Genomic DNA, 22575 nt, shown 5'->3' on the forward strand with positions numbered 1-22575 from the left:
GTATGTTATAATGGAAGCGAAAAAAAAGTGATTTTTGTTTTTCCAGTTTTACTTTGAAGGCCCTCACACACCATCATTTTCGATGGCTTGACTGTTAATGACCTGTCAATCAGCATATGTAAAATACGAGATTTAAAAAACATCGAAATATTTCTATCATAGATTTGTTTATGCTTCATTAATTATTTTCCATTACAAACATTTTATACATAATCATGTGTATCTAGCTTGAAATTATTATTAGCTCTTAACAGTGTTATTGTTAACACCGTGTTTTATTGACATAAAGGTTAAAAAAAGTTATTAAAATATGAATATCAGAGAATTAAAAATGCTGCTTTGGCAACTAATTGAAATAAAACAAGTTCAAATTAAAATATATTAAATTAAATTAAAAAATATATTTTATATAATATAAAAACTGCCAAAAACTAAAATATGGGACAAAAGCTAAGAATATTAATAAAACCAAAAAAAAAAAAAAAATATTGGTTCACTATTTTACCTCCGAAGTAGTGTTTGTCTTTTGATTCCAGGTAGTTCTTCAGCTGGATGGTGGATGCAGGCTCACTGTCCAGGGTCATGATGATCTGCAGACCTCGAGCATTAAGACTGACCGAATGCCACAAACCATCATTCACCCTCTGACCTGTCAATCGAAAATGCCATGTACTGTTTTAATAAACACAGTGACCATACATGAACATTAAAGCATAATATGGTCATATATAAACCATATTACAATGTCAAACAAACCACACGCATACTGTCAAGACATCCAAGACAACAATCAATACGTGCACCATCACACAAAACAAAGCCATTATGAAGCTGAAAATTCAATGGGATAACGCAAAAGTGCCAAAACACAAATCTCCCGCCAAAAAAAAGGCCCCCCTCTCCTCCACCCTTCCACCCCTGTCCCCAAAGGAAAAATTCTCTTTGAGGTTTGATTTAATTAATTCTGGCCATTACATGTGAAGGGCACCCAAGCTGTGTGCGGCCGCTGTGTGTCTACAGTCTCCCCTGTGCCAGCCATCTGTTTGTCGTTTGAGCTCAAGCGCTTCACTTCTTCTATTCCGGTAATTACAACACTCTCTATTTCAGCCAACACTTCTATGACGCGAGTTAGACCAAAAAAAATTGGTTTCAGGTAGGATAAAACAGCCGCTCTAACACAGACTGGCCCTGCACAACAGATGGAGAGCGCCCTCCTCCCCCCTACTGTGTGTCGATTGTTGTCGAACATCAGGTTTCCTCACTAGACTGAAACACACAACTGTCTGTCTCAGACACTAATCTCGTTTAGACCAGCGTGTACGTTTCCTTTCATCTTTTGTCCAGAATGCTGAACAAAAAATAAAAATTACGTTATTGCCTTTGTGGGTGACGAGATAAGCTGTAAATAGTGACTTTTAGACAAATGCTTTTGTTTGCCTCATGCATCTCATTGGCGAGTTGAGGACTGGAGGAGAAGCATGCAATTCTGTGCTGTGTAAGTAATAGGAAATATTTGCATTGCCACGCTGGCTGAATTGAAAAAGAGACATTTATACTCTTGATCACTATGTGCGCGTAATTGCTGAAACTGAGAAGCATTTCCAATTAGACTCCTTCAAAGCAGTAATTTCAGTGGCTAGAGTGTGTCATGCCTGGATAAAAGTGACAGCGCTACCATTTGATCATAGCTGCATTTCCGTGTCACTTGCTGAAGCTTTATACCTTTTTGCAATTTGCCTGGTGCACGTTAAATTGTTGAGCTAAAGAACGAATGTTAAAAAGACTATGCTATATCAATTACATGATTAAGAAAACAGAAGTGACCGGGTTTGTTGACTGTTACCTCTGTTTTACTTAGGTTATGTAAATGCTAGCATTTATGGAGTCTAGTGGTGAGATTATACTCGCCTTACTGAAAAAAAAAGGGCTTTCTGGTTTTAGCTAGTTTGAACTGGTCTCCCAGCCTGACCAGGGTTAATTTTCTTGAACAATTTTCTTGGCATATTTAAGGAGTTTCAATTGTTTTTGTTGAATTGGCCATTACAGTACCCATTAAAAAATCCATTGTGAACAATAAGAACAATTAAGAACAACAATTAAGAGAGATGTACCTCATCCACACAAGTTTGTTGGAACTATGGGAAACACTGAACTACTTGTGATCATGGCTAACCATGAAAAACACCACAGCCTTGGAAACCAATTAAGATCAACTTAAGTTGATTTAAAAATGTCTTTTCAGTATGTTCAGCCGACCAAGAATACTCAATGCAAGTATTTGAACTGTATATTCGAGAGAAATGGTCTCCTCACCAGCTGACACTTCTGACATCTTCAGAGCTGATGTCTGGTGTGCGAGATGGAGGCGCCCACTGCTGATCTGCAAAATCAGGTAATGGGGCTCCTGACCAGAGATCAGTGGACTGGACAGCAGCAGGCCATCAGGATTCCAGGTGCGAAACTGCAGGCGCACCGAAAAGCCCTCCAGGATTGGTGCAGGTGCTGGCAGCGACAGAAAGCTGCTGCTGGAACTCTGAAATGTGGCGGCCACCAGCTGTGGTTCTGAGCAGGAAAAGGTCACGTTGCCCTGTGAGAGAAGGGAGAACGCCAAAGCATTGATTTAAGTACAAGCGGGGAATGACCAAACAGCAGTGCAGAATCAGTGCAAATGGTCCAATTTCATATCTACTGTAGCTGATCACATACAAGGTAATCAGTAAAATCATGCCAACGTCAGATGCCATTTCTGAGGCCAAAACCATGCAGTTAAGACAGTAAGAGATAAAAATAAAAGACAGATCACAATAAAGAAATTTTTAGAAATTCACTACTTCTAATTAAATGTATCCTCTTTTAAAGAAAAGTTTAATTTTAATGACTCTAAAAAGTGTTTTTATATAGAATTGTCAAGTAATATTTGCTTTTCATCTTGAATACATCTTAGTGCAAACGTCTCAGTCATTTGCATATTTGCGCTTTTTCATGAAGTGTCATGAATTATTCATTCCCAAATATTACTGTATATCATTAGATGTATCTTCCACTGTTTATTTCACTGCAGTTTTACTATTCATACTTTAATAATCAGAAAAAGCAAGTTTTAAAAAGTTCTCATTCTTGTAATTATGCACTTATAAAAAAATAGTTTTAATACAAATAATTAAACATGCTCATCATAGAAAGGGTGCCCTGATGTCATTGTATATATGGAGTTGAAAAACATACTGAAAATAAGTGTCATGTCATTGCTGAAAAGTGAAAAATGAGATGCAACCGAGAAAGCAGGTAACACAAGAGATTATGTCAAAGAAAAAAAAGAGGAAAAGAGAAAACAGGCTGAAGGGTTACAAGAGAATTGGAGAGGCTGAGAGCCAGACAGGCTAAACCCACAAAGGCAGCAGGCGGTCTGGATAAATGTCACCAGCGCAGCTCCACGGAGAGCAACAGAAGCACAGAGAGCACATCCGCAGGACAGAAGCTCACGTAGGCGTGAAAAGGTTACTGCAGTGTGAGGTGAACACCTCATTGATCCCTGTGCCACAGGGCTGTACAGACACCAGACTGCTGAACTGAGGCCTCAGCAGACCTTCTCCAACCTGACAGCCTTGAGCTGTGTAACATGAACACGTGCTTGTGTTTTACAGAGCTAGACGAATACCAGTCATCCCCCCTTTGAAGTGATGGAGTCGTGGTTGTCATTTTGATTCAGGGAAATAGACAGGAATGTGATGTGATCATTTCTAACAAGCAGCTTTTTAGCGGGATGAGAGAAGAACTCAAATGTGACAGAAAAACATGATTTGTCAAATTGCTGAGAAAAGAAGCTGGAAGAAGCTTACGTGTCAAACTCGGCACAGTTTGCGCACACCTTTAAAGATTCCCGCTGACACTGAAGTGGCAGAAGTAATATATCTGGACTCAAATTATAATACATACAGCACAACTCAAGCATTCCGTTTGAGCGAGAAGATCACAGCATCAGAACTCTTGTCTCATAATATACCAAATACTTACCACGCTGTATATCTGAGGTTTTCTCCGTTTTGCCAGGTCGATGACATTCACTCCATTGTAGTAGAGGTTCTCCATGCAACCGTGAAAGTTGCGTCGAATAAAAGTTCCTGGTTTACCTGGCAGTGGGATCCCACCAAAACTTAGCTGTTTTAGAGAATGAATAAAACACATATAATTTCGAAACATGTTATCAAGAGACATCAAAGGCACTTGTTTTCCATTTCTATCTACGTTCTGAATTGGACAGATGGATTAATAACCACATTATTGTATACATATACACAATTTGACATATAAAGAGAAATGTTATATATTCCTCAAAGACTGCCATAGAATCTTGAGACTAGCTTAGGACATATTTGAGGTAAACAAAATGGCTGAAGTCTTTGGTATTTTGGGCTGTCATACATGATTTGCTTCAGGTCATGCCATAACATTTCAGTGGGTTTAAGGTCAGGACCTGACTTGACTTTTCCAAATATGAAATTTCTTCTAACTCTGCCATTTAGTTGCAGAAGGATCATTGTTATGCTGTTTGAGCCTCTTTTTGTTAAGCGCCATCTCACGTATGGAGAATCTGACATGGTTGTAAAACATTTATGGATACAGTCCAGAATTTATTTTTCCGTCAGTTACTTTGCTGTGCTGCTCAGCCGCGGGCCAAATTCAAACTATTTGGAATGTTTTAAGATAAAGTTTATCTTTGTTAGAACTTTTTTTTTTTTTTTGGCAAAAGTCTTCCATTTCTTTCTGCATGGCACATCGTTCCCCAGTGTTCGTTTTAAAAAGACACTGGGAACATCCAGTTCAGTGATGTGGCTTTAAAGAAGGTACTAGTAAGTTCCTGTTCAAAACCAGCAAGATTATAGGGGCTTACGTTTAAAAATAAATATATAAAAGAACAAAACGATCACGTAATTAGGAAGCATGACAAAGCAACTGCAGTGTCCTTGCTGCTGTGGGAAATAAAGGTCAGTCTGTGGCCAGGCGGTCATCGTCTAAGTGGCAGCCATGCTATGTCATGCCATTCCCGGAACTGGAGGACACCTTGTACTATTCATACATAGAACAGTGAACTGCTGCCTTTATAGTGCTATTAACTTCAGGTGCACCTCATCAGCTGCGCACCAGTTAGCCTTTGACTTCTATTGTACATCTGGCTCTGGGACAGCCACTGGTGAGCTAGAGAATCTGTGATACAAGGGGAGGCAGATACTCCATCACAGTGGATTTATGAACTTGCAATGCTCCCCTAGATGATCAATAATGTATTTTCATGTGGTTTTGAAATCTAGCGCCTCATGGGTATTTAAAAATCCGTTTGTAGGCCCAGTGAAAACCAAAACGGTGTGATGAATACTGTAATACATAATCTTTTTGCCTGTGCTAGTTTTATTATTAACACCTGATTTTCATCTGTAGCTTGGAGCATCTTATCTTTTTTGCCCTATTTAAACGGCTTAGCCAATTAGTTAAATTACTTATTCAATTACTTGTTTAAATAATTAACTCATTATTGGATGGGCTATAATTAATTAATGGGCTGGCCAGTGAGAAATAATTCAACTCAATTTCAAAAGTGTGTCTGATAAACAAAATATTCAAATGTTTGAGGTAAGATTTTTCAAAAGAAATAAATATTTATATTCAGCAAAGGATGTATAACATTTATCAAAAGTGACAGTATTATTATAAATTCCTTTACTATTAAAAAAATTCTATTAAATATGTCATTCCTGAAAATACAAAAAAACTGTGTAACTGTTTTAAATAGTGATGAAAATGTAATTTTTTTTGCATTTTATTTGTACTTTTTAAAAGCACCAACTGTCATGCATCAAAGGCTTGTCCTTTCAAAAAAAGGAAATTACACTGTCCCAGAGACCAACCTCATAGTCGACCTCTAACGAGTCTCCATCACCCTTGGTCCTGAAGTGCTGAGTGTGTCTGTCCAAAGTGAAGTTGACCTGCTTGTTAAAGCGTTCGATCAGAACAGAGTGCCAGTGCAGATCATCCAGGAGACTTCCTAGAGTGACCACCATTCGAGCACTGCTGGATCTCACTCTGCTGTCATCTGCCAATTAGAAAAGGTTTCTCATGAGTCATGGGCCACCAACACAGCATATGTTCTTTAGCATGTGCATTATTATGAATGATATTAATAGTGTGTAGTCAATCGATAGAATCCTCTCCAAAGCAACTATGGTTAAATATTGAATACTTGAATAATTCAACCCTTTGAAGTTGCTAGCTTCCCCCAGCATTGTAACTCACCCAGGTTTAGATGCAAGGCCAGTCTGCCACGATGAAGCTCCAGAGTGATATAATCTCCTCGCTGGCCTTCTCCATGCAGTAAAACACCTTCTGTCTGTCGACTCTTAAATCGCAGCGATATAACATCTTTCACTGTGCTCATAGACTTCTGGTTGAATCGGTAGAGCAAAGAGCTTCTGCCATCAAAATCAGCCACATATGATCCTAATGACACATGAGATTTTATATGAAACTCACACCGAAAATATTTTCATTTCACCCAAAATTGTAATAACAGTATGCAGAACAATACATTAGTATGCAGTATGCAGAACAATAGATTAGACATAGTCATTTTACATTAAATGTTATTATGACAACAAAAATCATGGTCAAATTAGATTGACTAAACCTTACTAAAGGGAAGCTGTAGTTTGCTTGAATTTGTTGTTAGGAACATTTTAGGAAACATCAAACTTACAACCCAAATTCACAATCGGTTCAAACAGCAAAAAGTGATTTCTGCAACCCAAGGCTAAAATACACCACGCCTCTTTTTAAATATGAGCAGCATTTTAAAATTCTCGTCCTCATACATCAGACGATTTTAAAGTTAAAAAGAAAAACTGGACATCATACGCAAAAATGAGTGAGGATCGCACGCTATTAGACTTTCACAACAACAAAAATACAATGCAACAAACTTGAGCAGAAACATGTTCGTTGTTGCTAGGAGATGCAAGACAAATAAGAACATTATGTGCTCAAAAATGGGCTCAAAATATCGTACATCCCTGATATAATAGACAGAATCATAGTTTAAAGCAAAACATCTGTGCCCATCACAGTTTCCTGTGAAATCTGTCAACTCCAAATTCCCAGAACCTGCAGACCCTCAGTGACTAGTCTCGACTTGTCCAGACTGCAAATTGGTGCAAAAATCCATATAGAAGATGTGTGGCTTTAAACTGGAGCACTAATTGAGCTACTTGTGAGGCTATGATAAAATGACGAGCATCTCTAAAGATATTAGTACAGTTCTTACAAGAGAACCTTTCTTTATTGAAGTTTTAATCGAGCAAGTTAATGGGGCTCAACAGCTCCCAGCACAGACGATGAAGTCAGCGAATCAAGCATTTCACTAATGTTTGAATCTAGTGTCTGAATGACATGAAATCAGCAGCTGCCCATAACTTAATTCTGTATTAGATACTGGTAAACACACTGGCATGACATATTATGTGAAATAAATAAATAAAGGGTCACATTTTATTTTAAGGTCCAATTGCAATTGCCTCAATAAACTAATTTGTTGCTTATAGTAGTTAGCAGGGTTATTAAGTTTGAGTATTGACTGACTAGAGGTGTAGAATATGATCATTCAGGATATGTAATTTATAAATACTAATAAACAGCCAATATGTTAATAATAGGCATGCTAATGAGAATTGGTTCCTATACTAAATTCTTTTAATATAAATTATAAAGATCACCAGAAATTTTCTGGAGGTTCTTAGAATAAAAGAAAATAAGTCACGTTTATTCACCTTATACAAAAAGAAAATGTTAGAGACTCAGAAAGTTAATGAAGTTTGTCTTTTAGATGGTCAAAAGGCATTTGACCTGAAGAAAAGCATCTGCTATGTTTCAATTCTCTACTGAGCAATGCAGTCAGGGTTAATCGGGGTTGCAAGACAAAAATGTAACAATTTTTCTTTGTCCATCAAAAGATTTTCGGTGTTCCAGTTCATTACTGTATGATGGCAGTCATAATGATGCAAAACCCTATAGCCTACAGAAAAATGGACAAGAAAAAAAGACAGAAAACGATGCCTCCTTTTTCAGATTAGTGAACCAAAGCAGAAAACCCGCATATACTCCAGCGCTGAATGATGGTAATGACCTATTTTTGATAATAATAAGCAACTGCTCCATTTGGTCAAATAAGTATACTGTGAGCTATGAGGGACATGGTCTAGGCATAGCAATCCTGCAGTCGTAATGACACTTATCTAGCATTGCACCATTCTCAGGTTCAGTTTGAGTTCACAACTGTCACAGCAGTTGGCTGATTAGCATTAGTATTTTGCCTATTATGTGATATGCAGCTCAAGTTAATCTGAGCTGTTAGGTGCAATCACCGCACTACCAGTGAGCACTAGCCGTCAAATCATGTATAATTAAAAGAACATTTTTGCTCTTCTTTCAAGGTTATGCTCAGCACTCAAGATCCAGTGTATATTAGTCAGACCAGTGCTTATAGATTCATCATATCACAACTCTATGGTTCAGATCTGTTAGGGGATTTGCATGTAAATTCTTTAAGTGTCTGTGGTTGATTAGCACAGACAGCTGAACTGAGGCTCTTCATGCAGCATTTATCAGCAAAGCACACATTAATTCGAGTTTAATACACGGATCATGCCACAGAATAATGAAGGCGTTAACTGTTGGACCTTTTTAGAAATGCCTCTGTAATTCAACAATTGATCCATTTTAAGGATCTCGGTAACATTAAAGGGACATTTTTTTATTTATCTAGCTAACGCTGTCTGATATTTGGACACCTTTGTTCAGTTTGGGAAAAGTATAATCAAAGAAAGTCATGATACGACCTTCATTTAGAGGAAAACGGAGTGAGACTGCTGTCTTGAAATGAATTATCTATGTCACCTTAATTCAATACTTGGAAAAAATACTGTGTGACTAGAAAAGGACAAAGGACAGAGGGCATGTGAAGATCTGCAGAAAGAATTATGGGTAACGTTATCACCTTATATAAAACAGTGTCAAAACTGTTTTATTGTCCCGTTACCAAGACTGTGGAAATGTGCTCTGTGAAGCTTTGGTGATCCCTCTTATGCAACTCTTTTCTTTTTTCTCTTTTCTTTTACAGCCCTCTTATGGAATGATAGTAGATATTAACTGCATAACATGGAAATATGTACTGTGAATTTTTTTTCAAAGGTATGAATAAAATATAGATGGTCAAACTTTATTTTAAGGTCTCACTATTAATTAACTAGTAACATTTCTAGTCACTGTTATTAACAGTTAGCAAGGTAGTTGTTGAGTTTGGGTAGGTTAAGGGAATATATTGTCATGCAGAATAAAACTTTAATGAGTGCTTTATAAATGCTAATACTCAACTAAAATGCTAGTAATACACACGCTGATAAGCAACTAGTTAATAGTGAGAACTGGTACATAAAAAAGGGTTATGGGAGTATGTAACACATGAAAATAATTCAGCTTGTCTTATATGTTTAATTCAATGCATTACTTGGTGTTTCTTAATAGATAATTGTGAAATTTATGTATTTAAGGTCCAGTTTTCACTAATAACAAATCATTAACTATGACTTTAGACCTCAGTAAACTCCTAATTTACTAATTATTAATACTTTGGTAGTTGTTAGTTGTTAGGATTAGTGATGTAGAATACAGTCATGCACAATGCAATATGTGCTTTATATACTAATAAACAGTCAATATGCTAATAATATGCATGCTAAAAAGTTACTAGCTAATAGTAAGTATTGGTCCCTATAATGTTACCACTAGCGTTACCAAATTTGCTAGCAATTTTAAAAATACACACCCATTTTTTTGCATACTTCTGAACTCCAACTAAAAAGCTAATCACAGAAATACTGCGTCTCACTAAAGACAAATGCAAGACATGTAGCTATGTCTCAAAGAGTATAATGCCAGCTAGTCATTTGTAATATTATGTTTTAAACATTAAATACTGTCACTCACGGAAAGCACAGCCGTACACGGCCACCCTGAGGCCCACCCGACCACTGGGGCTCCACTCCAGAGGAACAAAGCGAAGGAACCGGGTTCTGATAGACTGGCTGAGTTTATGGTGGACCACGCTGTCTGGATTCACATTACCCACGATTCTCTAAAAGAAAAAAACAGAGAAACAAAGAAAATGGTTCTTAATTGTCATCAGTATGTACACTTAGTTGTCCAAGAGGTTTTCTGATGCATTAGAGGCAGACATCTGTGTTTCTGTTGTGAGAAATATTAGATAAATTAAGTCAGACGTTATTAATAAAGGGAAGAGTGATCATTTGTTTTAAAAAATCATTCTTTTTAAAACTAATTTAATAAAAAATGATCAGTATTAATTATCAGTACATTTATTTTTCATTTGAATTATTACTAGAAAAAAAACCTTAATCATCCAAATTTCAAACCAGGGGTTTAAAACAAACAAACAAACAAACATGAAAAACTTCAAAGCAAAATCACATTTTCATTATTAGAAAGTGTCTCATGATACAAACCGGATTCCAAAAAGTTGGGACACTATACAAATCGTGGATAAAAACTGAATGCAATGATGTGTAGGTGCCAACTTCTAATATTTTATTTAGAATAGAACATAACTCACGGAACAAAAGTTTAAACTGAGAAAATTTACCATTTTAAGGGAAAAATATGTTGATTCAGAATTTCATGGTGTCAACAAATCCCAAAAAAGTTGGGACAAGGACATTTTCACCACTGTGTGGCATCTCCCCTTCTTTTACACAACACTCAACAGACGTCTGGGGACAGAGGAGACCAGTTTCTCAAGTTTAGAAATAGGAATGCTCTCCCATTCTTGTCTAATACAGGCCTCTAACTGTTCAATCGTCTTGGGCCTTCTTTGTCGCACCTTCCTCTTTATGATTCGCCAAATGTTCTCTATAGGTGAAAGATCTGGACTGCAGACTGGCCATTTCAGTACCCGGATCCTTCTCCTACGCAGCCATGATGCTGTGATTGATGCAGAATGTGGTCTGGCATTATCTTGTTGAAAATGCAGGGTCTTCCTGAAAAAGATGACGTCTGGATGGGAGCATATGTTGTTCTAGAAACTGAATATATTTTTCTGCATTGATGGTGCCTTTCCAGACATGCAAGCTGCCCATGCCACACACACTCATGCAACCCCATACCATCAGAGATGCAGGCTTCTGAACCGAGCGTTGATAACAACTTGGGTTGTCCTTGTCCTCTTTGGTCCGGATGACATGGCGTCCCAGATTTCCAAAAAGAACTTCGAATCGTGACTCGTCTGACCACAGAACAGTCTTCCATTTTCGCCACACTCCATTTTAAATGATCCCTGGCCCAGTGTAAACGCCTGAGCTTGTGGATCTTGCTTAGAAATGGCTTCTTCTTTGCACTGTAGAGTTTCAGCTGGCAACGGCGGATGGCACGGTGGATTGTGTTCACTGACAATGGTTTCTGGAAGTATTCCTGAGCCCATTCTGTGATTTCCTTTACAGTAGTATTCCTGTTTGTGGTGCAGTGTCGTTTAAGGGCCCGGAGATCACGGGCATCCAGTATGGTTTCTGGCCTTGACCCTTTCTCACAGAGATTGTTCCAGATTCTCTGAATCTTTGGATGATGTTATGCACAGTTGATGATGATAGATGCAAAGTCTTTGCAATTTTTCGCTGGGTAACACCTTTCTGATATTGCTCCACTATCTTTCTGCGCAACATTGTGGGAATTGGTGATCCTCTACCCATCTTGGCTTCTGAGAGACACTGCCACTCTGAGAAGCTCTTTTTATACCCAATCATGTTGCCAATTGACCTAATTAGTGTTAATTGGTCTTCCAGCTCCTCATTATGCTTAAATTTACTTTTTCCAGCCTCTTATTGCTACTTGTCCCAACTTTTTGGGATTTGTTGACACCATGAAATTCTGAATCAATATATTTTTCCCTTAAAATGGTACATTTTCTCAGTTTAAACTTTTGTTTCGTGATTTATGTTCTATTCTGAATAAAATATTAGAAGTTGGCACCTACACATCATTGCATTCAGTTTTTATTCACGATTTGTATAGTGTCCCAACTTTTTGGAATCCGGTTTGTATTTTGTAACATGCTGCTTGATCAGAAATATTCAGCAGAAAAAATTCTATTGATGAATATGCCAACCCAGCTGAATGCAGAGAGCAGTATTTGTTTTGAAGGTCGCAACAGTTTATGTAAATGTCAAATCTTTTTCATCTGCTAGCACTCATTATTTGACAGTAATTTGCATCTGAGTCACTTCACAGTTGAGACTTGCATGGAACATGAGAAGCGGTGACCAAAAACACCACATGGTTACGGATGAATCACAAAAAGAAAACGTCAACTTCTTTTCAAAGATAGACTTTTCCATGTCCATTTGAAATAAATAACATCAACATTATCATCACCTCCCCTGGAGAGCCACACGCAGCCCACAAATGCTGTTATGATGCCAGCAAAAACAACAATCTGACGTTAGTGACTTTCAAGGCCCTGTTTTGTTTTGCTTGCAGACACACTTGGAAGAAGAAATACTGCGCTAGCCAAAAGTATTAAGGACAGCATATTTGTAGATAAGCAAGCTTGGTGCATTAGAGTTAGTGGAAGATCTACTTTAAAGATTCCATTTTTTTCTGCCTTTCTGACTTCCTTCTGTGCACGCAAATACATATTAAAAGAACATTTCAACTATTTAGAAGTTGCTTTCATTTCACTGACACATCGTTTAAAGTATCTTTTTTGTTGTTGTTTTAAAACGTTTTAAGCTTCTTTGGCACCAATAATCAAACTTACTTCATCTACACTTCATGACAGTTTTTTCTCCTGTTCTAAAGAGGTTAAGGGCATTTTTTTCCATTGTTAAACATAACAGTATCAACATGAGAACATTTGTCATTACCTCACCAACACACTCTCGTTTGGGCACTTGGTGACGATAACATCCTGTCCCTGACTGCTTCTTCCTCTCTCTTTTTCCACCTCTGAGAGGGAAAAAAAGAAAACAACAATACATCCATCCAATTACCTATCAGCTCACCTCAGCCCAAGGGCACAGCGGAGCTCCCATCGGATCCGGGGAGATGCCCCGGTTACAGGCTGCCCACGTAAACAGCTCCTCTCTACACTTCATTAACTCTATTCCTGTATCGACTCCTGCTAGACCTCCTCCTCCTTCATTAAGCCCCCATGCACTGCTGGCGTTATCACGGACTCTCTACGGACCGTTTCATCAGCCCTGTTACGTCTGCAACTGTTACATCCTCCTGTGATTCACCAGTCCTCGCTTGCCTGAAACCAGTGTGAATTCACATCAGAAAGAAGAACCAGCACAAGATAAGCTCAACTGGGGTGGGTTTTGTATTTGTTATCTGACAGGAAAATGTCTCTAATAAAAGACTGGAGACAGTTGAAAAACTTTAACTAAATGAGAATTGAAATTATACTTTGCAGTTTTAGGATTTTACATATTTTGTCATTTTAAAATAACACTGTAGCAATCACGTCTGATTAATTTTTTTGCTTGAATTTTGTGTTTTTTGAGCTGCCCAAGTGTCGAATAGAGCTTCCACTGACCTACTCTAAGCATGAATTACACTGTGTCCCCAGAGAAGTGAGGGCCCGTGAGTGTCAGAAACAGACAGCACCTCAGGGCCTCTGTGACCATGTTTAAACGAGAGCTAAGACAGCAAAACTGTCCCCAGACGATAGACAAGGAGTCTCTTCCTTCCCTCTCTCTCTCTGTCTCCAATGTGCATTGACTGCACTAGGAAGCATCATAAATGTTTTATTTACAGTCATTCAGTGAAGCAGAAAATGGATAAAATATATAAACGCATCTGAAGGCATGGCATGTGATGATTTCATCATTGTCTGAGAGCTGTAGGGCTGTCGCTAGCATGTGTACTGTGAGCCAAGTGAGAAAGTCGCGCACAATGTGTTTTTAGCACACTTCTTCTGTGATTCTGATTTTGGCCTGCTATGGCTGAATGAGTCGCAGACTTTTACATCAATTATACTTTATGGGACCCAAATGGGACTCCAGGTTCATGCTTTAAGTAAGCTAATCTAACAAAACCCAGGGCCTTCCTATCGATTGCCTACGGGGCTGCTCAAGCCTCCGTGTAATGTGGGACCTCAGAGGTATGGATGAGTGATGGAGGCAGAGAGACAGGGACATTTAGCTACCCATTATCAATGGCATACGATTAATGCTGGAAAACCAAATAAAGATGAACTGACAAGCAAAAATGACTGTTATTTAGGGCTGTCTATCACCTAAAAATAACATATAAACAAAATGTTTATTAATTTTTAACAAATAATGACTATTATTGCCATATCTTTGCTGAAGAAGGTCTGAAATTATGATCATATAAAACACTGATGTTTTAACATACTTATAATTTAAAAAAATACCTATATATAATTACATCTGTAATACATTTCTGTAATTACATTTATAATTACACTGTTGACCCATCCCTTACACCTTAACCCACCCTTAAACCTACCCATAGTACTAAACTGTCCCTAACCTTACCCGTACCCACCTCAATAGCAGCAATACAAAATGAACACAATAATTACACTGTACTTCATTTTTAATGTAAAAGCGTGATCAAACATTATTTTTTTGCTGCAAAAATAATAAAAGTGGCTTTAAAACTCAGTTTATTGTTTGTTTTCCCTTCCCCTTCCTCCCAAAGAAATTTCTACATGAATATAAGGGGAATAATTAAATGCAAATTTATCTGGCAGTTTTTTTTTTTTTTTTTTTAAATACAATGCAATCACATGTAAGAAACTGAAAGAGAGAATCGTTTGTTTTATGTAGCCTTTAACAGTTCAGTGCAATTGAACTAACTGGTTCAAAAACAGAATTGCATCAATGATAAAAGTGTATTGACTTCAAAGACTTTATAGTTTGCCACTTTTGAACCTTGTAGTCGTTCAAGCACAACAGCAGTTTTGCTGTCGTAAGGTGAAACCTTTGTGATATTGATCCTATGATTTGCCTGAAAGTACTGCCAGGATTTCGCAAAATATTCGCTCTGGAGAAGATTACATCCTTATATAAAAAAACAACACTTTGTTATCAGTGTTTAAAAAGTTTAAAAAAGGTTTTGTGTCCCTCCTGATTAAGGAACACTGAGCATATTGTGCATATATTATGTTCAAAATTTCTAATAAATTACAAATACTGTAATAATAACTAGAAGTTAAACATTAAGGCCCAGTTTTACTAACAGTCTGAGCCAGCAGACACCGTTTTTCAGTGTTAAAATAGTACTGTTAGCTTTTACTAAAGACATGCAGGGATGAATTAGTACTGAAAGGCATAAACATTTTTTTGTATTATTTTTGCACCTGACCTTACTGAACATGCATCTGTAGGAGTTTCCTATGGTGTCTGAGAGAGCTCCATGCACTGCATGAACTTCAGAAAACACATGCAAATAGAAAAAGCAAATAAAGAAAACATCTTCATCAATTTGACAGCAGGTGCTGCAAATGATCACAACGCAACCGATTAAACAAAAGCACTGCAAGTGCTCACAACCAAATAAAGAATTTCAATTTCTTTATATGAGAATGTGTTGTGTGCATTTACAGCGCATGTTTTTCGAATCGATGAAGATGTTTTTTTTAATTTGCACATGCTTTTTTTTCTATTTGCCATTGTGCTCTCTCGGCCACCGTAGTTTCCCTTTCAGATGCTAAATTTATAAGAGCAGAGTCACATATTCAAACGATGTGATTTACTAACATCAAATTACTGTTTTTTTTGCACCATTATTTAATGCCCAAAAAACCATGTCTCCATATAATTGAACTTTTTTGTGCTTGAAATGACTGCAATTGTTGTTGCTAGGAGGAAACACCACAGAGAACAGAGACCGTAGGTAGAAGGGAGAGGATTTTTTCACTTGTATTCATTTATTTGGAATACCAGAAGAACATATTATCTGAACATATCATTTGCCAAGCAGTGTTATTTTTCATTTGCTTCAGGAAATAAAAGATAAGTTGGAAAGCTCAACTAGGAGTCAATATCAAGTCTAACAAAACTTCTTGCAACCCTTTAGTTTTTGGCCTGTGGTTCTTTTTAACATACTGCGGCTTCGGTATTTCTTTTTTTCTTTATTTGCGACTATGCTAATTTGCGGTGTGCTTGGAAGGCTATATTGTGTTGGTTGATGTGTAAATGAGATGTTGCGTCTGTGTTCTTTAATTTGCACATCTGCACATCTGCGCTGTTTTGAAATAGGCGCTCTAGCGCTAATTTGACCTGTTTAGTAAAACTGGCCCTATGATTATAACGTTTGATAGTTGTGAAATTTAATTTGAGGTAATTAGGAAAGCCGTATTGTTTTCAAAATAGTCCAGAGTGTGCATGTGGTAAAAATAAGCTCAAGTGCTAACGATCAACTTACACCTACTTCAGCTAGGCTCCACATTAACACGTTACAGTATTCACATTGCTCCACTTAAGCTCACAGTGTGAATACTGTAACCTGTTAATATGACCACCAAAATAAATACTTTTTGTGTGGTATGAAGCAGGCTTTATGCATTCATTGTATAAACGCAAGCTTGATATTTCGAATAACACAAAAACGGGGGGAAAAATTAAAAAAGAGAACAGAAGAAAAAGGAACAAAGAAAAAAGTGAAAAAAAGACAGTGCTGCTTGAAAGCAAAATGATCAGTCATAGGGAGGTAACCTCTAAGTCATGGCTACATAACTGTCAGTTTTAACATCCGTCAAGTTGTTAACATTTTCCAGTTTGATTCCTGTCATTCTAGAGAGCAGATCCTCCCTGTTAGAAAAAGTCTCTGGCTATCCTTCTCACATCCCGGAGACACTAGCACACTTCCCTCACGCAGACTGTATGTGAAAAGAAAGTGACAAAGGACGGCATGAACACAGCTCAATAGCTTGAACCCCCACAGGCTATAAGACGAAAGAAATGACCGTGGCGAGGCCCCCACAAAGCTTCTGCAGTCAGCAATTTTCCGTCTACGTGGGCGAATCCTGTTTCACCGCCAGGAGATGACGGCAATACAAGACGAAGACAAAGAATGAAATGTGTCAGGGAAACTCCAGCAAGATCCATGTCAACAGCTATTTCAGCTTTTGAAGTGCTAGCTTGTCAGTTCAACAGGACCACAATATTAAGACACCACGCGACGTGAGCTGGTCAGATCAGTTATGCAAAAATCTACAGCTATTATCTGTTTACCGATGAAAGAAACAATAAATATACAGTATGTTTCCACAAAACATGGTTGTTGTTTTTTCCTCTCTACCTCTTCTGTCTCACAGCACACACTATTACACATCAACACACTCAGCAGCAGCAGCAGTGCAGACTGGAGAGAGCAATTATCTGCCACTTTGGGGAGCCCATTCACACCTTCCTACAGGAAGACCTTCCCTGACATACAGTGGAGGCAAACAAGCTCTGCGGATGGGCCATCCTCTTCGGCCAAAACGTTTGGCAGCTTTCCTCAGCAAATGCAGATACAACACTCATTAAAACAAAGCATCATCTTAGCAACAAATTAAGAGTGTTTTTCTTCTTATTCCTTTTTTTTTTGACAAGACATTCTTTTATTTTAGCAGAAACCTTCTACAAACCGTTTCACCTTAACGGCGTGAACATTACACACTCGTGAAGAACGCCGTCTAATACTCTTTTATCCGTTAGTGTTGGCTTGTCAGAGCTTGTAGAGAAGTTCGTCAGCAGAGAAAGAAAGCAAAATCGGAGAATTCAGACAGTAGTTTTATGTTTACTTTCAATTTATACATTTTATCCAAAGTGGCTAACATTGCATTTCAAATATGCATTTAGGAATGATAATACAGGAGCTCGGAGGATCTGATGAGTAGAAACATTTGTTCGCTCTGCCTTTAAATGTCACTGCTGGGAAAAATATCAGCCTAATGTACTATCTTTGCATAATGGCTTTTCACAATAAAGCCAAAAACTATGGGAATATCATGTCATCATACTTGAGAAAAAATTAAGCTGAGGCAGCTGGAGTATCAAACATATATTACTGTTCAAAAAGTTTGGGGCCTTTTTTAATGGTTTTAAAAGAAGTCTCTTCTTTCAAAATGGTCAGTAGTGTTGCACAAGTTTGATCAAAAATACAGTGATATTATAATATTGTGAAATAGTATTACCTGTTTTCTTTGTTTATACATTTTGAAATAATATTAAAGCTGAATTTTAAGCAGACGTTGCTCTAGTCCGTAATTTTATGCTCATGAAACGTTTCTTTCTATTACAAATGTTGAAATCTGTTGTGCTGCTTAATGTTATCGTGCAACTGTGAGATTTTACTGAGTACATGAGATTTAAACTGCATTGTGCAAATTTACATAATCTTAATTTCAGTTGATGAAAATATCTGTGTATTTCCAATACTTCGCATATGGGAATATATATGACATTTATATTACATTGTGGGAATTTCTTTTGTATGATGAATCGATGTATACTTATGTAAAAGGGCAAGGATCAATCTTCTAAACCTAGTGAATGACACTTCCTTGTAAACAGAATATAAATAAATCCAATCGACTGGTACCTCAGAAGCATTTATATACAGATTACTAAATCAATCCTTTATACACGACAGCACAGCATGACTCAGAATGACAGTGAATATAAACCATTTCTTATTGTATATCATGTCAAACATTCAGAGCTTTATAATGAGCCTATTGTGCATGAAATAAAAGTGCTGGTGGAATATTAATAAAACTGAGAGAGACTCCTGCTTAAAAAAACTAAACAAAACAAACCTAGTTGTCTAGTCTGTAGTTCAACTAAACCAAGCAAATCTGACCTGAAAAAGACAGAGATTATTACCAGTTCGCTTCACACTGCTGAGCGTGTTACCTTTACACTTCTGATCAACTTTATTCTACATTTCCCCCACATTAAAAGGTAATTACATCTTACTCGACTGTAATCTTCTCCTTTCATTAAACACACTTTGAAAATGTCATTATATCTTTAATAAAGCGGCGGTGTCATCGTTTGAATATAATTACAAAGCAGCGATAGGGGACGATAAAAATTCCGTCATTTACCCGCATTATAAATGTAGAGGCCAAGCCTGAGGACAAAGACAATAGATGCGTTGGCGGCTCAGCATCAAGCTCTCTTCAAACACCTGCGATGATTGAGAGGCTGTGGCAGGTTCAGCATCATTAGAACGATCTATTTCAGGAATCTCAGAGACCGCTAGCAGCAATTTGTATGTTAGTGACTGAATTCAGAGTATGGTTAATGGGATCAGAACTTTTCAGCGCATGGAAATAAGCTGCACTAAAGATGTTCAAAACAAGACAATCATTTTCCTCTGCAGCAGCATAGGTGATGCGTAATCAATTAAGTCAGTAAATATTCAGCCACAGAAGAAGACTGGCGAAAGGATAATGACCTCACTTTCATACGCTCTTTGGAAATTGAATCCAAACAGGGCGATCAGGACTCAGACACAAAGCAAAAGGCCCTTGTATAACCCTAAAGGGGTTTATTTTGCGCTAATGACGGGTGAATGTACATTATCCTACTTATTACTTACCAAATAAATAAATAAATTGACATGAAATACCGATTTGAGCTGAAATGATCCAATTATGTGAAAAGAAAGAGACTGCAGAGTGATACCAGAAGCATTGAACTAGCACATTGTAGGAAATTGGTTGTCAGGAACATTGGTGAGATATACAGTTTAACGATCATTACACAAAAAATATGCAACAGCAGAATGGCATGATTGACCAATCAGAATTGAGCATACCAGTGCACCACGTAATAATTTTGCATAATGACTGCTAAACTGTATAATTTAGCATATCCCCAGACAGTCGATTTCCTATCGCTCTGCTTGTTTGCTGTATCTTATATCACTACAGTCTATTTCCTTTCACATAATACAATAATTTAGACTAAAACCAATATTTCATTCGCATTTCTTTATTTATAAGATAAGCAGCCATGTAATAAGTGGGATAATGCACAGCCAGAGGGATATTTTTGCAAAAGAAGCCAGGTGAAACTGTACCAAAATATGTACACCTACCCCAACGTTGTCCTCCAACATGTACTGCTTCCAGACGCGTCCTGTGTCACTGTATAGGAGCATGTAGGCGCTGACCCAATCCATGCTGCCGTGACGGCCTTGCGTGGCCACCGCTGTCACCTCCACTCGGTCCTGGAGGTCAACTTGCAGCCAGGGCGACCTGTCCGTCGACTCTGGGCTCCACCCACCTCCTCCTAGAGAACCCCATAAGACCTCTGTCAACTTTTATCAAAACATGATTCGATTCTGAGTGTCATATGATGTCCTTGCTGAAAAGCAAGATGTATGGGAGAAGAAATTGGCCCTGGCTTTTATTCCAGAAAATACATGAAACTATCAAAACTGCATTTTAATTTGGCTTTCAGGTTGGTTTTATATTCATGGGGTGAGCTGCTGTCAATCAGTAGACAGCTTCCACTCCAAAACAAGCCAAGAAGCATCGACCTCTTGACCTCACTTAACATGTACAGCGTTTGCTTTGGATCAGAGAGGGCTGCCGGCACATGTGCTCCATATAAAGATGCATTTCTGCCTCCACAATCCTCCAGCTCACTGTATGGAGAAATTGGTCTGACTCAGGCTGAGAGGTTCATTACTCAAGCACTGCGGACACCACGGGAGCAGATCAGAGCAGAATTTTAAACTGGGGACCTCTGACTTGAAAGAAGCAGCGTTTACACAGACCCCCTGGAGAGAGGAATCATTTAGTTTGTTACAGATGCATGCAGTAGAGGTTGGTCACATCTATAAATAGCTCAGAGGACATGCACAGATAGGGCAAGAGTGAAAGCTCAATAATGTATCAAACCTTCAATTTTCTGGAGGTATGGTTTTCTTTCTTGTCATTTTAGGCATGAATTAAAGGAATAGTTCATCACCTCACTCTTGGTTTGTTCCAAACCTGTATGAATTTCTTTGTTCTGCTGAATCAAACTGTTTTGGGTGACCGTTAACTTCCATAGTATTTGTTTCCTACTATGGGAGTCAATGATGACTCAAAACAGCCTGGTTACAAATTTTCTTTAAAATATCTTCCTTTGTGTTCAAAAGAACTAACCATGGGTAAATAAATGATGACAGAATTTTCTTTTTTGGGGAACTATTCCTTAATATTTAATTATTTGAATCTTGTAAGTTTTTCTTTGCCACATGATTTATTTATATGGTTTTAAACAAAAGGTTTCAACACAGGGTTTGTACTGATGATGATGATGATGCATTATTATGAAAGTATTCTTGTTACATTACCTTGATAATGCAAGATAAAAATGTATACAAAATATAATTGTATATTGTATAATAGTTATATAATGTATAATATAAAAAAGTATATAAAAAAAGTTTATTAACTTATATAAGTTATATAACTTTTAGCCTATATATAAAAAACAGTCAGTATAGCATGTAGACTGCAGACAAGGAAGGTACTCAAGGGCTCATAAATAAAAGGCTAACACTAAGAAGCCTTAAATTTCCCAAGTGCAATTTACATTGTCTTCTTAATTGACACATATGAGTTAATTAACATGCAAATGAGAATTTAAACCTACCATCTCTTTTGTTTAATTTGGCAAAGTATGCAGCCCGACTGTCTGAGAAATGTGAAGAGCTCTGAAAGGAGGTTGCAGGCAGAAGAGATGCCAGAGATCCATCACAGCTGTCTGGATAACACAAAAAATATAAAACAGACACATATTAGCTTATGTGAAAATAAACCCCTCTACTTACAGATTTTCTTCCCTTTTCTGTTCAGATCATCCATCAGGCGAAATGGATCTCTTTACTAATAGTCATATCTTCAAATAATCTTGATAGTGTGGCAAATCCATCTTTATGCACCCATTTTGTTCATATCAACCCTAGGTGCAATATTTTAAGAGTTCGAGTAACTGAGTGAATTTTTTTTTTCAATAAATTCTGAATAAAGTCAGAAGATTTAAAGGACAACGAATGTATAGATCAGAGTTAAAATTAAGTGTTGCACTTATTTAAAAATATGTCAATGCACACATAAAGGTTTTGCATTGACATGGTGTTAGATATATTAGAGTTTTTATAATCTTTGTAATTATACCAAAAATAATGGCTCCATGGTCAGAGGCTTAAAATGAGATGGAGAGAAAAACAGGTTTCTGGGTCAAGAAAGCAACTGCTGAAGGTTATCTCTATGGTAACAGCAAAATATACTGCTGTACATTGGTAAAAGTGTCATAATTAGGGTTAAAACTCAGTAGGTGTCTTGACTTTACTGCTTGATGGAAAAGGTTATGTACTATATTATCATGTAAAGTTCAGAGACAAGTCAATATATCACCTATTTATACTATACTGTGAAAAAAAATGTTAATTTAGATATTTCCAAAAACATTTAGTAAAAATCTTGCTCATAAAACAAAC

General features: G+C 37.4%; 1 protein-coding gene across 1 annotated transcript in view; it reads right to left on the reverse strand.

The window, feature by feature from the left end:
- Positions 1-22575, reverse strand: part of cntnap5a (contactin associated protein family member 5a) — a 59267-nt gene that overhangs the window by 20975 nt on the left and 15717 nt on the right. The window contains exons 2-9 of the mRNA XM_043248888.1: positions 21729-21839; positions 20179-20372; positions 10030-10177; positions 6289-6492; positions 5904-6088; positions 4015-4158; positions 2314-2587; positions 506-649 (exon numbers count right to left, since the gene is read on the reverse strand). Coding sequence (XP_043104823.1) covers positions 506-649; positions 2314-2587; positions 4015-4158; positions 5904-6088; positions 6289-6492; positions 10030-10177; positions 20179-20372; positions 21729-21839 — 1404 coding nt within the window. The remainder of the gene's footprint in view (positions 1-505; positions 650-2313; positions 2588-4014; positions 4159-5903; positions 6089-6288; positions 6493-10029; positions 10178-20178; positions 20373-21728; positions 21840-22575) is intronic.

Source organism: Puntigrus tetrazona, chromosome 9 (assembly GCF_018831695.1).
Source record: "Puntigrus tetrazona isolate hp1 chromosome 9, ASM1883169v1, whole genome shotgun sequence".
NCBI lineage: Eukaryota > Metazoa > Chordata > Actinopteri > Cypriniformes > Cyprinidae > Puntigrus > Puntigrus tetrazona.